The following is a 15,853-nucleotide window of genomic DNA, read 5'->3' as shown; positions in this document are numbered from 1 at the left end:
AGAATAACACATAGGCTATAATTTATGACGATATGTGTGTGACAAACTAAATTTCACGCGGATGAAGCCGTGGGCAAAAGCTAGTACCTTATAGTATTAGATAGCTCATACCTACTGTGTTATAAAAAGATGTAGATAAAATCTATCAAAATATAATTGATAAAAATTGTAATGGTATTGACACAGTCATAATTCTATTCTCGGAATCTATCAACCTCAATAAAAGCACAGAATAGGGAGGGAGATAATAATAACTAATAATAAGTACTTATAAGGCCAAGAAAGAAAGGGTTAAGTGATGTTTTAGTAGTCTGACTTTATTATTCTTCGTGTTTTAATAGTTTTTATGACATTATTTTTTTCTTTAAAATGCCTTACCTATTTTTATATTGACTTGAACACACTTGTACTTATACTTTATGTTAGCGCGGTGGCTCAATGTATCTAAGCACCCTAATATTTGATATAAAACGCCCTAAAAATAATTTTCAATGTACCAAACAGAAAAGGTCATGACGAGCACGAGATCTGTGAATTTTTTAGCACCAAGTCTGTGGGTTAAACCGCGGAGAGTCGGAAAGACAGACGCATTTGGGGAAACAAAAAGGTTCCATTATTTCGAAACTTGCGTAGCAACGGAAGTCTAAAACATCCGACTGTGCTCCTACTAAGTCATCTTGTTTCTTTTGTTTTGTTTATTTTCTTTCTTTTCCCACTGTGCAGTAGCTTTTTTCCACACACTGGTCGAAGGTAACGAAAGTGCGTGACCAAATCGTGGCCGGCAGATAAACGCAGTTACGAGCGGCTGAGCCACTTCACACTTTTACGATGATCCCCGCAATCTCAAAAACTGCTCTTTCGTCACGTTGGCAAGTCAACTATAACGTTTATATGGGCCACAATAAAGTACATCACTTCATCAGAAATATGGACTGAAACTGCTTGCGTCGATATGTTTACCTATCAGCAGCATCAGCAGTTTTCCTTTTATGAAATCTAAATCATAGCTGATCCGCTTAGTCTAATATTATTACTTGTATGTCGTAGCATAGAAGTCAACATCAAAACGCAAAGAAATAACGAAGGATCAAAGTGAAACACACATATTCACGAATACCCCGTTCTCTGAGTCCAGTACAATCGGTTAGCGCGTTGGCTCTCATTATTTTGATTTAGCATCAACTGGTAAACACGCTCATCAATCATCTCTTGATCGCTTAATCTTTGTCAGCATCTATCCATTCATAGTCAAACCTAGCACAATTACAAGAAACACCGCGCTCAATCCCGTTACACGCGTATTAGAACCATTGAGATCATCTATGATTCCCTTATATGTACACATTTTAGTCCCCAACCCAATTACAAGGGATGAATTTAACCCTTCAAGTGTGGGTTGGAAATTACACCACGTGTTTCGCTGAATAATTTAATAGCGTGCAAACGCAGGCACACTGTACGCTCCAGCTACATTATGCTGGAGTTATTTTAAATCTAGACGGTCTAAATTACACCCTACAAAAACAAAGTAAGTGCTTTTATGAGTAGCAATTCCACAATTCTATGTTTAGGTATATATTATATACTTACAAGATTCTGCGTTTCAAAATACGACACTATGATAGAGACCCACTCTGGGAGTTACCTATATCGCTGCAATGTCGTCGTCAAAATATTTCTATTGATCAAGCAGTAGCAAAATAAATGCAACAAGTTTAAAAGAGACTCCAGAATATCTGAAATAAGTATTTTTCCACGAATATTTCAAAGAAAAAATTATGTAAATTTTGCAACCGAATCCCATGCTAAATTCAAATTATTTTTGATAACCACTAAATATTTGCCATGATCCTAGGAAATAGTATAAAAGGTATTCATAAAGGCAGGTTCATAAGCTGCGCTGCCTAGCCTAGCCTATAAGTGAATCTAAGACAAGTTTCGGACCATATATTTTTTTAAATCAAGTTTATAACATAAAATATTTGCAAAATTATTTTACATTCAAATACGTTTGCTGAAACACCTTTGAAAGTCTGCGGCGCGGCTGTTTGACATCGCTGAAATAAAAAATGCAAACACAGTCGTTATTTTTAAAGTACACTGCAGTTTTAAAACGCGGAACGTTTCGTTTGGTGTTTCTACGCTCAATTAGGTGTGGGGAGGTCGCTTGGGAGCCGCACGCCGTTTATAGGGCTCAAATTAAATTTCAAGTTACATTTACGGGGCTGTTAAAGCCCCAGCGATACGGGGCGAACCCGTTACTTTGACGTGCTGTTCCGGGTTTCATTGTTTCGTGGACGGAACTACGAATACAGTATTAGCGATGCAATACAATGGCACTGACGACTGTATTTATTTCGTTCCGATGTGATTCTGCCTGAAGACGATTTTACTACAAAAAACTTTTTTAAATCATAGAATCACCTAAAAAGAGAACAATATGGATTGTCTATCAAACTGTTTTATCCTGGCCATTGCACTAAGTGACACGGAACAAAAACAAACAATGATGGTCCTGTCATAATTTTACAAAATTACCAGATTGATTTATAAACATTTTTGTCATGATTAAGTAAATTAACCCCAACAAATAACATTTTGCACAAAATAATTGCAATGTGTTAGTAATTTTAGATCAAATCAGCAGTATGAATGACTTTTCAAGTTTAGAAAAAACTATAGTGCGTGAGTTGTCGTGTCGTTTGTGTCTCTGTACAGACGTGGTGAAGCTCAAGCCGCTCAGCACCGAGGTGAAACGCAGAATCAAAAGGCTCTTTGATATCATAGTAAGTTGATATTACACTATTACTGTAGTTACGGATATCCCTGCGACAAAAAGTCGGCCGCTGACTCTTCAGTGACATTTTAGACGTCTCTTTGCAAAGTAGATCTTACATGAACTCTGAAATCGGAGCCATGTAGGCCATGCAGCCTTAGCCATGGAAGAGCAAGTTCACTGGTTGAACAACTTGCATTGTTTAAATTCAGTTCAAATTAAACAGAACGCATTGTAACCGACGAAGTAATAATAGTTAAGGTAAACGGCTACTAGTTCGTGATAGTACGTAAGTTCGTAAGTTTTTTTTCTAGCTCAAATAATAAGCAAATGGAATATTATTTATAAAAATTCTTCATTACTACAAAAACTCTATTATTTAAGCTATCTAAAAAACCAAGTACCAACATTGTGGCGCCAAAAATGAGAGCAATACGAAGCTTCAAACTCTCAGAGAGCCAAAAACAGCCGTGCGGCTTGCAAAGGTTGCTCTCACCGTAAGGTTAGCGCTCCAACTTCTTAAGCTTATAAAAAGGCGAAGGAACGTCCATTTAAATAAAACTTGTAATAGTGGTTTCATGTGTTTCTTGACAATTGATTTAGCTTAGAAAAAAGTTATATGAAAACGTAGAATTCCTTTAAAATTGCGATTAATTGACTCACGAAATAGCGTACATATTATTTTTCGGGTGTCCCCTATTTCGTGACACTACCGATTCAAGGATATTATGGATAACATTTTGATGCTTGGTTTTTAAATAATTATTTATGATAATTTAAATGTAAGTTATGAAACAAATAATGCATTTATTTAAGTTTCTAATGACCTAAATTCGGTATATGTTTCGTTCACTAGAATTTATATGACACGAGTTTGAAGTTCACATAAATGACCAATTTTAAGATAAATTAGCATAAGTAGTACCAGCATAATTTTGGTTTTATTTCGATTTGTTTTATTTATCTTTGTTTATTTGTATTGTATATGGGATAGATAATAATTAATTGACACATTTTGACAATAATCCATGAATTTTACTTGGGGAATTTGGAAAAATCAGTATCACGAAACAAGGAACCGTATTATTGTTACTTTTTTCCAAGTTCGTGATATATAAATGTATGGTGTTAGGTACTTTTATGACACATACCATCAAAGAAATCGACATATTTTTTAGTTTTTAATAGTTACCTACCTAAGAAATTAATTAATTACTTACTTTTTATTATGAGTCATTGGCGTATCTGGGGTTATTTTCAGGGGGGGGGGGGGGTTACCCTCACTTGAAACAGCTCCAGGGGTGGGATTATGGGGAGAAGGGGGGGGGTGTACAAATAACAAATCAAAATTTTATGGGTACGAAGGGGGGGGGGGGTAAGTAACCCCCACATTTATATAAATATTTTCATATCATCATCATCATTATGATTTCAGCCATAGGACGTCCACTGCTGAACATAGGCCTCCCCATAACCCCCAAACATAGTTTCCCCCCCCTACATTTCTAATGGTTATATAAATATTTTCACATATTGTTAGAATTAACAAATCAAAATATTATACTAGACTCACATTATTTCTTATGAATATTTCAGGTAAGCAATATCGTCAATTTCACATAATTATTTTTTTCTAAATTTTTATTATCGTTTTTAAATTTATTAAACCCTTAATCATTATTAAAATATCCTAACTGGATGCATAAAACCTTATCCCGAAATAGGGGACATGAGTTCACGAACTTAGAATCAGAGCAAAATTTTGTCACGAAACAGGATCCAAACAAGAGGTCCGCAGAACAATTAATATAAAAAAAAGTTCAAACTATATAACTATAAATTATGTATTAACTTACTGTCAAAAGACCAAAGTTTAGCATACAAAAGCTTTCATACTGATATCATGCTTGGTTATTTTTAAATAAAATGTTAAAGTCGTAAGAGCCTTAATATACCGAAGTAGGGGGCACTTACCTTAGATCACCACAAAAAAATGAATACCTAAATACATGCAGACTCGCAGCTTTAATGTAAGGCCCAGATGATTAAAACTCAAGTATAGGTTCAAGCCTATTGGTTGAATTTCAATATTTCAACCGACCAGTCTTGTATGTATCTAAACTTGAGTATGTTATACTTCGTCGTTTTGGAATAATGTAATCTACTGTATCGCATTTAATTTTCATAATCAGCCGTCTCTGATCCCATACAAATCATATCAGTCAATGTGAATCGCGATCATTAAGGAAAATGAAACAAAAACATCGCCTTGGCGGAACGGAGTGTCTTTGTATCCTCACGCCCCAAATTTAATCAGACACATAGTAGCTTGTCGCACGTTTTCCTTCCCTGCTTACACGCGACAAAACTGGGAATGGTTTACCTTGCTTACATTACTTTTTATCAGAGTTACAAGGTTTATTAATGCCAACAAACATCAAACGTAACGTTATAAAGTATCTGTTTTGGGCTAATTGGAAACATATCTGTGTTTATTCATTAAATTAATTCGAACATTCCAGGTGCGCACAGACGACAATCTTCCAAAAGCAATATGCCACGACTGCCTGCAACAAGTGGCCGCTATGCACCTGTACGCTGTCAAAGTAGAGAAAACTCAAAAGTTTCTTGACTTCCACAAACTAAAATCTCTGGAAGAAAGAAGAGAACAGCAGTCGATGGACAAAGTGCACCCTGTGGCAGCCTCGCAATCCTCTCAAAACGTTACAGAATCAAATAAGAAACAGCCAAATGCGCCCAAACCTAAAACGCCTCCCTCCGAACACCAGCAAGGTGACGTGAAACCGGCCAAAAAGCAAATCCCCAAGAAAAAATCGCCATCAGACATGAAGTTTATGGAAGCAATGCCATTGGAAGAGTTCGCAAAAGCGGAGAAAGTAGATAAATCGTTACTCAATAGCACGTCATTGGTTAACAAACCTCCGACACAAGCGGATAAGAAAGAAGCGAACAAAAAAGAAAGCAGAACAGAATCCGCCGAGTTGTCTGAAGCCTTAGATCCGATTGTCCTGATAGACGGCAGGCCTGCGCGGCAAGGTGCCGCCTTAGACAGACAAATAACGCTGTTTTACAAAATGGAATGTTGTATTTGCCACGAAAAAGGTTTTCATTTCAGGTCTTTGATGAAACATTATAAAGACAGGCACGGTGTGCCCGGGTATGTGACGTGTTGCGAGAAAAAGTTTCACTATTTCTACCCAAAGAAGATTATAGAACATATGGCATTTCATTTGCAACCGAATATATTTATGTAAGTAGTAGAAAACTTTGGACCTTCTAGCCTAGGTTTCTCACTGTATTTTTTTTTTCTCAGTCACCCACTGCACTCATATTCCAATTCAAAGCGCTTAAGCTTCACTAAAGGTACATAGGTAACATCATTGTACTATAATCTGTGCAGGTGTTCAAGCTGCCACCAGAACTTCCAAACATCTCAAGAACTGGTCGAGCACCAGAGCAACGGCGGGCGCTCCGAGGGCAAGATCGTGTGCCCGCGGTGCACGGAGCGCTACCCTACCTACCGCGAGCTCGGCTGGCACGTGGTCTCGCACCGCTCCGACAAACTACAGTGCGATTATTGCGGTAAAATGTGAGTGTCCACCCTCTTGTGTACTGAGGGGTACAATGTATCTGTGGAACATCAAAGCAACGCGCTCCGATGACAAGATCGTGTGCCCGCGGTGCACGGAGCGCTACCCTACCTACCGCGAGCTCAGTTGGCACGTGGTCTCCGCACCGCTCCGACAAACTACAGTGCGATTATTGCGGCAAAATGTGAGTGTCAAGTCAACCCTCTTATGTGTACTGAGGGGTACAATATTGTATCTTTGGGACATTAGAGCAACGCGCTCCAAGGGCAAGATCGTGTGCCCGCGGTGCACGGAGCGCTACCCTACTTACCGCGAGCTCGGCTGGCACGTGGTCTCGCACCGCTCCGACAAACTACAGTGCGATTATTGCGGTAAAATGTGAGTGTCAACCCTCTTGTGTACTGAGGGGTACAATGTATCTGTGGAACATCAAAGCAACGCGCTCCGATGACAAGATCGTGTGCCCGCGGTGCACGGAGCGCTACCCTACCTACCGCGAGCTCAGTTGGCACGTGGTCTCCGCACCGCTCCGACAAACTACAGTGCGATTATTGCGGCAAAATGTGAGTGTCAAGTCAACCCTCTTATGTGTACTGAGGGGTACAATATTGTATCTTTGGGACATTAGAGCAACGCGCTCCAAGGGCAAGATCGTGTGCCCGCGGTGCACGGAGCGCTACCCTAACCTACCGCGAGCTCGGCTGGCACGTGGTCTCGCACCGCTCCGACAAACTACAGCGCGATTATTGCGGTAAAATGTGAGTGTCAACCCTCTTATGTGTACACAGAACCGGTGCTCCATACACTCTACATAAGTACAAAATAGTTTTCTTTCATACATCAATACCATTTTTCCTATTTTCAGGTTAAAGCATCATCACAGAAAGAAGACAATAAATCACATGGAAGACGTCATACTTTGTTCACAGTGTGTTCGTACCCTAAGAAATATTGAAAAACAAGAAAAGGATATTGTAAGCAAATCTAAATCATTCCAATAGTCAATCAATATACAATTTCGTGTTTGTGTCACGTGACCGCTTTTTTATTTCAGAAGGAAAAAGTAAAAGCTAAGAGTAATGACGCGATAACATTGCAAAAGTATCAGAAATTTAGACAGGCCATGGGACTTTCGGGCGACGAAGAAGCATCGACAGACTAAATAACTTATCGCACAGCAAATAAATGTCCTTGTTAAAAAAATAGTTAATAAGAAAACTTTTCGAAAATATTTTTGGTGAAACTTAAGTGTACAATGGATCTTTGGAATAAAACAGATTTATTTTTGATAAGTCGTGGTTATATTTTCAAACTTACCCCTACTTTAACAATGACATAATTATTCTATTCTAAGCGGCGTTTCTTGACTAGAGACCCTAGGAGATCTGAAATGGCAGGCAAATTGTTGGTTTGATCATTCGCGCCAGTGTTCAGGTTGGATAGAGGGATGTTTAGCTGGTTGGACGAGCTCTTCTGAGTTCCCTTCATGTTGCGGTGTTGCGGGAAGCTTGGCATCAGCTTAGGGTCGCATGCTGTAACAAGAAATTGATATAAAATAACTTACAATCAACTGTCTTCATAGAAATTGCCCAAATCCATTTCAACACCCTTATGACTACGGGAAAAAATATTCCCCACGACACTACTGGTAGTGTGGTTTGGTAGTGCGGTGGGTCAGAAGGGATTTCAACAGTGCCAAGCATTGCCATGGAATGATCTTAGGGCATTCAACATTAAAGATTGTGATACGTATTAAAATAAGTGTCACAAATATGTATGCCTTTTCTAAAGATAATAGTGCATAACTAATAAATTCCTGTTGCAATAAAGCAGCACGAGAGGTTGTTTTTTTACGTCAAACTCCAGCAAATGACAGTCCGTTCTATTACATCACATGTCACTCTTGCACCCGACCACCCCAGACCTACTCGGTTATGAGCTATGTCTAAATAATATACAAAGTAACTAATAGTACTTAATACTCAATGCAAAAAAAGATGGAACCCCAGCTGTTTTTTTACATCACCAAAAACGAAACTTACAGGCAGCCAGGGGAACCACTGCTTGAGGTTGTTATACGGCTGCTGCTTCAGGGTAAAGTTACGATATCACCAGACATGTAACTTACGCAGCGGCTGTTCCTTGAAGTAAGAGCTCTGCAGACACTCTTCAGCTGTGGCCCGCTTGTTGGGGTCATACATGAAGAGGAAGTTGAGTAGTCGTAGTCCTGCAGCTGACAGCCAGGAGAACACTGCTTGAGGTTGTTATACGGCTGCTGCTTCAGTAAAGTTACGATATCACCAGAAATGTAACTTACGCAGCGGCTGTTCCTTGAAGTAAGAGCTCTGCAGACACTCTTCGGCCGTGGCCCGCTTGTTGGGGTCATACATGAAGAGAAAGTTGAGGAGCCGCAGTCCTGCAGCCGACAGCCAGGGGAAACGCTGCTTGAGGTTGTTATACGGCTGCTGCTTCAATAAAGTTACGATATCACCAGAAATGTAACTTACGAAGCGGCTGTTCCTTGAAGTAAGAGCTCTGCAGACACTCTTCAGCTGTGGCCCGCTTGTTGGGGTCATACATGAAGAGGAAGTTGAGTAGTCGTAGTCCTGCAGCTGACAGCCAGGGGAACACTGCTTGAGGTTGTTATACGGCTGCTGCTTCAATAAAGTTACGATATCACCAGAAATGTAACTTACGCAGCGGCTGTTCCTTGAAGTAGAAACTCTGGATACACTCCTCAGCCGTGGCCCGCTTGTTGGGGTCATACATGAAGAGGAAGTTAAGGAGCCGTAGTCCTGCAGCCGACAGCCAGGGGAAACGCTGCTTCAGGTTGTTATACGGCTGCTGCTTCAGTAAAGTTACAATATCACCAGAAATGTAACTTACGCAGCGGCTGTTCCTTGAAGTAAGAGCTCTGCAGACACTCTTCAGCTGTGGCCCGCTTGTTGGGGTCATACATGAAGAGGAAGTTGAGTAGTCGTAGTCCTGCAGCCGACAGCCAGGGGAAACGCTGCTTCAAGTTGTTATATGGTTGCTGCTTCAGAGTAAAATTCTGCAGCGCCGGCAGAGAACTGAACTCTGGCCAAATGGCATCAGACGGTGTGCCTGTTGAAAAATGAAATGTCTCAATTTATAATACAGACTACATCTATTGGTTTGAATAACTGATGTAATGCAGCAATGGAAGGAATGGTCTACAAGTCCCAGTGTGCTGGGACAGCAAAATTGAGTTATGAGTGCTCTGCAATGTAATAATAATTATGGCTAACATGACAAATTAGCAGGGGCGTGGCTTTCGCCGTATCGATCAACCCCTACAGCTTAGGGGCCCCAAACATGTTTAAATAAATAAACGTAATTTTGGACCCACAATAAATTTTGACACAAGGCCCATAACTACGCCTACGAGTGAAAACCTCTTGTGTGTAAAAAAGTATTTTTTAGAACTGTTAGACCGAAAAGCACAAAATACATAAATATGAGAAAAAATGCATTCCCGTGGTTTTCACTAAAGCGATTATATAAGGCACGATACACCACTGCAAATTAGTTTAAAAAGTACTAAAACAGATAACTTACCGAGTAAATCAACAATAAGCTCCAACTGTTCGATCTCAGTTCTCCCAGGCAGCAACGGCTTGTTGGCCAGCAACTCTCCCAGAATACAGCCCGCCGCCCACATATCGAGGGCTGGCGTTTGTCGCGGCGCTTGCAGCAGCAACTCGGGTGCTCGGTACCACAGTGTTACCACGCGCGGTGTAGCGCAGCGCGCGGGCGCTCCCAGCCACCGCGCCAAGCCAAAATCAGCTGTAAACGTGTGCCGATAAGGTTGATACCAGTTACAAATTATTTAAAGGGAACATAGGACATAACAAACAAATGAAAGTTGAAAAAACAATGCTAAGCAATATAACTAACTCCGACTAAGCCTAGGCGCAGACTACCAACTTTTAGTTGGCCGATAGTTGCGCCCGATTCTAATTTGTATGAAGAATCAGCTGATACCAAATCGGTGTAATGTGTGCATAACAGACCGACCCAACTATCTATCGGCCAACTAAAAATCGGTGGTCTGCACCTAGGCTAAAAGATTCAAATTCAAATTTTTATTGTATTATGTACATTAGGGTGGAGCGTCATTGTATGGTTAAAAAAAAAAGTTACGTAAACGAACTTGAATACCTGCTAAAAGTTGCATGAGAGCAAGATAATAACAAGGATATTTTTATTTTATTTTTAAAATGTATTTTTTAGCCCTCTACCGTCGTTTTAATTTAATATTTTTTTATTGTATGGCAATTTTCTAAAATCTGCCTATTATTAAACAGAACAATGAAAATAGAATTAATTTAAATGTGTTTTGTAAATAAAAAATAAATTTTGTGAATTAAAAAGTTTTATTCGAAAAAACACTATTAGAAATAATTAAAAAATATATGGAAAAATCACAAAATTTAGATTTTTTTTAATTTTTATTTAGAACATTACAATTCAATTGGTATTGAAAGATGCCATTATATTGCTCGTTCAGTTGTTTCCAAATCCATCTTTTGCTTTAGAAACATTCACTATTTTAAAATTAATTCATATCAATGAAAGGTTAACTTCCGATTTTTGAATGCTCTAATACTCCTGGTACTTTGTTGTCTTTTCTTGCTGCCATTATTTGTCTCAAGCTCTCTGATATACATAATTGTTTTTCATAGTACATCAAAGCTAACAAAAGATGCTTAGGGTGTGCAAAAAATGTGACTCTTTGAATAACTCGTTTAATTAATTAAAGTAATTTTCTTAACATTTGATTACAAAGACTTTAATAATGTAATAAATTTCAGTCTTGCTTTGCTTGATCTGATTTAAACTTCCTGTTGCTATTTTTCTAAATTTTTCTGATCTAGTGAAAATGCTCTTTCTAATAATGTTATTTCTCATCTTTTGGACAATTACAAGTGCTCAAATTACTAGATTTATAATGAAAACTATCTAATAGTTCTTATATGCATTTTTTACATTGCTGTAGTTTAGCGTTGAAGTTATCTGATTGTTTTGGTTATGGAAAGCGAATGAAATGTGAATACTTATTAGAACAACACTTTAACAATTGTTTTATTCGTTGTATCGTAACATAACAACAGGCTAAGAAGTTTTTCTATTAGTTTCGACTAAAGTTTGAGAAATACAACGGGCTGTTTACCTTTTTTTTTTATTTCCGATTAGCGACCCGCCCCTGCTTCGCATAGGTAGGTACAACGTAATGTATTATATGTACTTAAAAATCATCCTCTTGAATCACTCTATCTAATTTTAAAAAAAACAGGTGTCAGTGGTAACACTGATTAAGGTACAAAACAAATAAGGAGATCCTAAAATAGGTCCCTACGAGTGATTAATTTCGATTTTATTTTGACTTTGGAAGAATAAAATTAGACAACGCAATTACGAACTATCTACTTGATTCATATCAGTCAACTAAAGATAAAGACATAAGACAAAGATAGAAAGAAGAAAATAGGTAACTGGACTAATTCTGATGTCAACAGTTCAAGTTGCAAAGTTACGCGCTGACTGTGAGTTTTGCTTATAATCGGCGCTTTTAATAATGTATTGTTTTAAGTTTATGACAAGCTTATATAATGATTTACAATTATTTTTTACGATGTATATTATATTTAAAGTTACAAAAATATATTATTTATCAAATAAAACCTATTCTAAGGTAATTTATGATTTTTGCAATAAAGTCCTATTTTTTCATTTTTATGAAATATTCATTCAAAAGCCAGTAGAGGGCTAAAAAATGGTCGCAGTATTTTTTTATTTATTTTTCTCGTAACCCTTGCAACAAGATGCAACTTTTAAGAGGTATTCATAAACGCAAATGTAAAAAAAAAATTTTCGCTCCACCCTAATGTACATACAAGTCTAATTTACATAAATTTACGTACTTACCGATTTTAACACATCCTTTGTCAGTTAAGAGTAAGTTAGAGACTTTTAAATCTCTGTGTACGATGAAGTTGGAGTGTAAGTATTTTAACCCTTTCAAGACCTGTAGCATCAGGCACTTGACTTGAGACTCCGTAAACGGTGAAGACATGTTATCTAGAAGTGACGCCAAGTCTTGTTCACAATACTCCATAGAAAGGAAAATACTGGAAAAATACGTATACGCATTAAAATAACAGATACAAATACAAGTATTATTAAAATTGTTTAATAATGCAAGGCTTATTTATGTCATTAATTAAATTCTATTTAATTTTGATCTTCTTTTACAAGTTTTGTTTCACATCCACTACATGATCCAAAATTGTGTCTAGCTGAGAGCTTTGTTTACTTTTTTTAGTACATAATAACACATAAAAAATATGTTAGACTAAAATAATTAATTTCTAAGTAGTGTCCATAAAACTTACCTTTCTAAGGAGCGCCCAACAAGTACTTCTTTTAACTGCACAATGTTCTCATGCCTGCAAGCCATGAGAACTTGTATCTCTCGGAGGCCACTTAGAGGCAAACCATCTTTCTCCACGTCCATTCTGACTTTCTTCAAAGCAACTATGCTGCCATTCAACTTATCTTTGGCTCTATCTGTTAAATTATGAAAACAAAACCTTTATGTGTTGACACATTTTCAAGTATTTAAAAAGAGAAATAATATTTGTAGCAATTTATCAGATGAACAATAATTACTTACATACAATACCATAAGTGCCTTCACCAATGCGATTTAATTTTTCAAATTCACCAACAAATCTGCATCTACCGAGCTAGAAATAATAACAATTAAAAAATAAAGTATAGGTTGAGATTAGAAGAAACAACCACAATCCAAATAATAAAGGTTAGGATACCGTACTATGTCTTTTTCAGGAATTTCCATGGTTTTCCCAGTCCTAAAAGAAATGAGTACACCTTTACGGGCCGTAGGGCCTGTAGGATCAGCAACATCTTGGTTTGAAGACGGTTTTTCAGAATCTGTAAGAGCAACACCATACAATTAAATTGTTTTTTTTTTTAAGTTTCAATGACATGAAAGGAATTAGAGCATACTTACTCTGAGACATAATTTCGGAGATACGTTGAAGTAATCCCCAATTAATGCAAAATAATGGTTCCTTCTAACTTCTAATAAAATCGATGCCGCTCGATGAAAAATCGACCCAAGTAGTCCCAAACAAAACACAAGTCACCAACCATAGAGAAAAGTAATAACAATCAATTTTTTTTTTTTTTATTCACTCCACCCACCACAGATTCACTCACTTCGATTCTTTTCCTTTGTGGAAAAAGCAAAGGCATTAGGTACACTAAGTTTTTAACAAATCAATTAAATATTCTATCTATAGCCTGACCAGGAACATAAAAACCCTCGCCATGTTGCGGAAAATTAATGGTACTAATTTCTTTTAATGGCAACAGTAACTGAAAACTTCATTGATAAGTCACCTTGCATGTCAGTCTATTGCTGTCAAAGTGTAAACAAACTTTATTTTAAATGTGTGCAATTGATTTTCTGAATTAAATTGCTAAAAACTTTTTATAGTCGTGAAAGAAAAGTGGTTCACAATGTGTTAAAGTATTTGTCGAAGAGAAATACTAAGGGTTCGGACAATATTTTCATTAAGGCTTGGTATTTCTTCTAAAGTAGGTATTTCGCGCTGTCAAAATCTGCGCGCGCAATTCTTCGCCGAAAACAGCGCGTCAAAGAGCTCCCGCCACAATTTCCAGCTACACAGTATAGAAATACGCAGTTGGTTAGGTTAGGTTGACTTCCTTCCCTTCAAGCGTCACACTCACAACACTTTCTAATAGAAATCATATCCAAGTGATACAAATTAAAACACCTTTCAGACTTTTTGGGAATATATTCTAGAATCGAATAAATATAAAATATAACTGCAGAAGTAAACACTGTTCAAAGTGGCCGTGGCGTCGCCCGACCTTCTGGAAGTTCTGCGCCGGCTTAAAGAATTTCAAGATTACGTCACCCGACCTATCGGTAGGCCCTTGGGAGCTTGAGCGATTGGAATTTTTTTTTATGATAAGTTACTCTTAGTAGCGATTATTTAGAGCTTGGATAATAAATTTAATTATAGTTGTTGCAATTCACGAAGCTTTGCATGTGGTTAGTAACATTAATCAGTATCGCATCAATTTTGTTCAGTCTCTTTGTTTATTAATAAATAAAAATATCATACTAAAATTGCAGAAACATATTTGTTTGTATTGGTCTGGGTGTTTTCTTTCTATAATATGTATGACGTATGTACGGGGTTCTGTACCTATCGAAAATTGCTATAAGCATCACACGCGGTTACCTGCGTACCTCTGTGCACTCATGGGAGTTTAAGCAGAGGTCCCTAGAGTTTGACTTTGAGCTTTGTTTATAGTCATTACGAAGCAGACTGATGGGAAACTGCACTGTCTTGAATTCAAAAGGGTAATTTGACGGTGTTTGGGGAATTCTAGGAATAAATACAGAGTCTCCTCATTGAGATTGAGACATTTCAATTTGAGATTTCACTTGACATTGAACACAATCTGAAATGGAGTTTTCAAACACTTGTAAAAATAAAAAGTAATTAAATCAAAGGCACTAAGTAGTATTGATATCAACTTCGAAGAAAATGACTGCCAAAATTACTTTCTATCCGTTCCACAATATGTCTTTCATGAATTAATATTAAGGTATTGTTAAACTAAATTTCAAGTAGATTGAACCAAGGAATCACTTTGTCCCATACAAACTTTGCCCCCTTTTTTCACCCCCTTCATTTCATGACCCCATTTCGGAAAATCTTTTCTTATGAGATGCCTACGTCATAAAAAGAACACACCTTCCAACTTTCAGGTCTCTACGATATCCGTCAGTCATTTAGGACAAAGCATTTTTATTAGTTGTTCAAAACTCTATCGTTCCAGGTATGTCATTGACAGGAGGGCGCTACTATCTTAATGGGTTATTCATTAGTCCACTTGACATTTCAGAATCGTTTGACTTTAGATACCTAAGCGATTTGATATTCGGAGTCTTTTAATGAAATCAAGTTCTGAAATAACTTGAGGTGTTGTACCCGATCAAGCTTTTCATTGCAGGACAGTTAAATAGTTTTATTATTAGTTTCTTCTCTAAGTCTTCATTTGTCAGAGTAGGTAAAGGCTCCATGAGAGCAAAATTTAGCTTTATAATAGTTTTTAATTTTTTTCTTGAAATATTTGACGCCTTGTAATCTCTTGTAATCTCTCGTTAATATAGGTCCACACAAATAAAGAATGTTTGACTTCGACTTTAATAATTATGCTCTTACATAATTATAAATAAACTAGCTTTCCGCCCGCCGCTTCGCCCGCGTGGAATTTTTTGGTTTTTATATAACTTATTACACTCAGATATAATGTGGCTTTCTATTGGTGAAAGATTTTTTAAAATCAGTTCAGTAGATCCCGAGATTACCCCTTACAA

General features: G+C 37.4%; 2 protein-coding genes and 1 long non-coding RNA gene across 4 annotated transcripts; 2 read left to right on the top strand and 1 right to left on the bottom strand.

Annotated features, from left to right (window-relative positions):
• Window positions 1-2,486: 2,486 nt before the first annotated feature.
• Window positions 2,487-6,390, top strand: LOC135086830 (zinc finger protein weckle-like). The gene is made up of 3 exons (XM_063981962.1): window positions 2,487-2,786; window positions 5,299-6,047; window positions 6,198-6,390. Exons 1-3 carry the CDS (start codon window positions 2,649-2,651, stop codon window positions 6,388-6,390), a joined length of 1,080 nt encoding a protein of 359 aa, XP_063838032.1. The 5' UTR covers window positions 2,487-2,648.
• A 267-nt stretch (window positions 6,391-6,657) lies between these two features.
• Window positions 6,658-7,679, top strand: LOC135072758 (uncharacterized). Of its 2 annotated transcripts, none has more exons than XR_010257488.1 (3): window positions 6,658-6,765; window positions 7,253-7,361; window positions 7,442-7,679. It is a non-coding gene; the product is annotated as an uncharacterized LOC135072758 (long non-coding RNA). The 2 variants fall into 2 exon arrangements; XR_010257489.1 differs by lacking the exon at window positions 6,658-6,765 and adding an exon at window positions 7,072-7,145.
• LOC135072750 (cyclin-dependent kinase 10) lies at window positions 7,666-13,604 on the bottom strand. Its single transcript, XM_063966790.1, has 8 exons — window positions 13,445-13,604; window positions 13,247-13,365; window positions 13,085-13,157; window positions 12,804-12,978; window positions 12,337-12,539; window positions 9,967-10,194; window positions 9,274-9,492; window positions 7,666-7,919 (listed from the first exon to the last, which is right to left on the bottom strand). The coding sequence occupies exons 1-8, from the start codon at window positions 13,452-13,454 to the stop codon at window positions 7,732-7,734; spliced, it is 1,215 nt and encodes a 404-aa protein (XP_063822860.1). The 5' UTR covers window positions 13,455-13,604; the 3' UTR covers window positions 7,666-7,731.
• Between the last annotated feature and the right edge of the window lie 2,249 nt (window positions 13,605-15,853).

The sequence above is a fragment of the Ostrinia nubilalis genome, chromosome 1 (assembly GCF_963855985.1).
Source record: "Ostrinia nubilalis chromosome 1, ilOstNubi1.1, whole genome shotgun sequence".
Lineage (NCBI taxonomy): Eukaryota > Metazoa > Arthropoda > Insecta > Lepidoptera > Crambidae > Ostrinia > Ostrinia nubilalis.
The sequence above is the reverse complement of the archived record's forward strand: the minus strand, read 5'-3'. Positions and strand labels throughout refer to the sequence as shown.

What these genes read in the sequence shown, in the direction of transcription:
- LOC135072750 (XM_063966790.1), bottom strand. An exon ending in AAATTCCTGAAAAAGACATA is followed by an intron (nt 13,158 to 13,246) that starts GTACGGTATCCT and finishes TATTATTTCTAG; the next exon opens with CTCGGTAGATGCAGATTTGT. An exon ending in GTTGGGCGCTCCTTAGAAAG is followed by an intron (nt 12,540 to 12,803) that starts GTAAGTTTTATG and finishes GTATTTTTCCAG; the next exon opens with TATTTTCCTTTCTATGGAGT.
- LOC135086830 (XM_063981962.1), top strand. Translation starts at nt 2,649, where the DNA reads ATGAATGACTTTTCAAGTTTAGAAAAAACTATAGTGCGTGAGTTGTCG. An exon ending in AAAGGCTCTTTGATATCATA is followed by an intron (nt 2,787 to 5,298) that starts GTAAGTTGATAT and finishes CGAACATTCCAG; the next exon opens with GTGCGCACAGACGACAATCT. An exon ending in TTGCAACCGAATATATTTAT is followed by an intron (nt 6,048 to 6,197) that starts GTAAGTAGTAGA and finishes TAATCTGTGCAG; the next exon opens with GTGTTCAAGCTGCCACCAGA.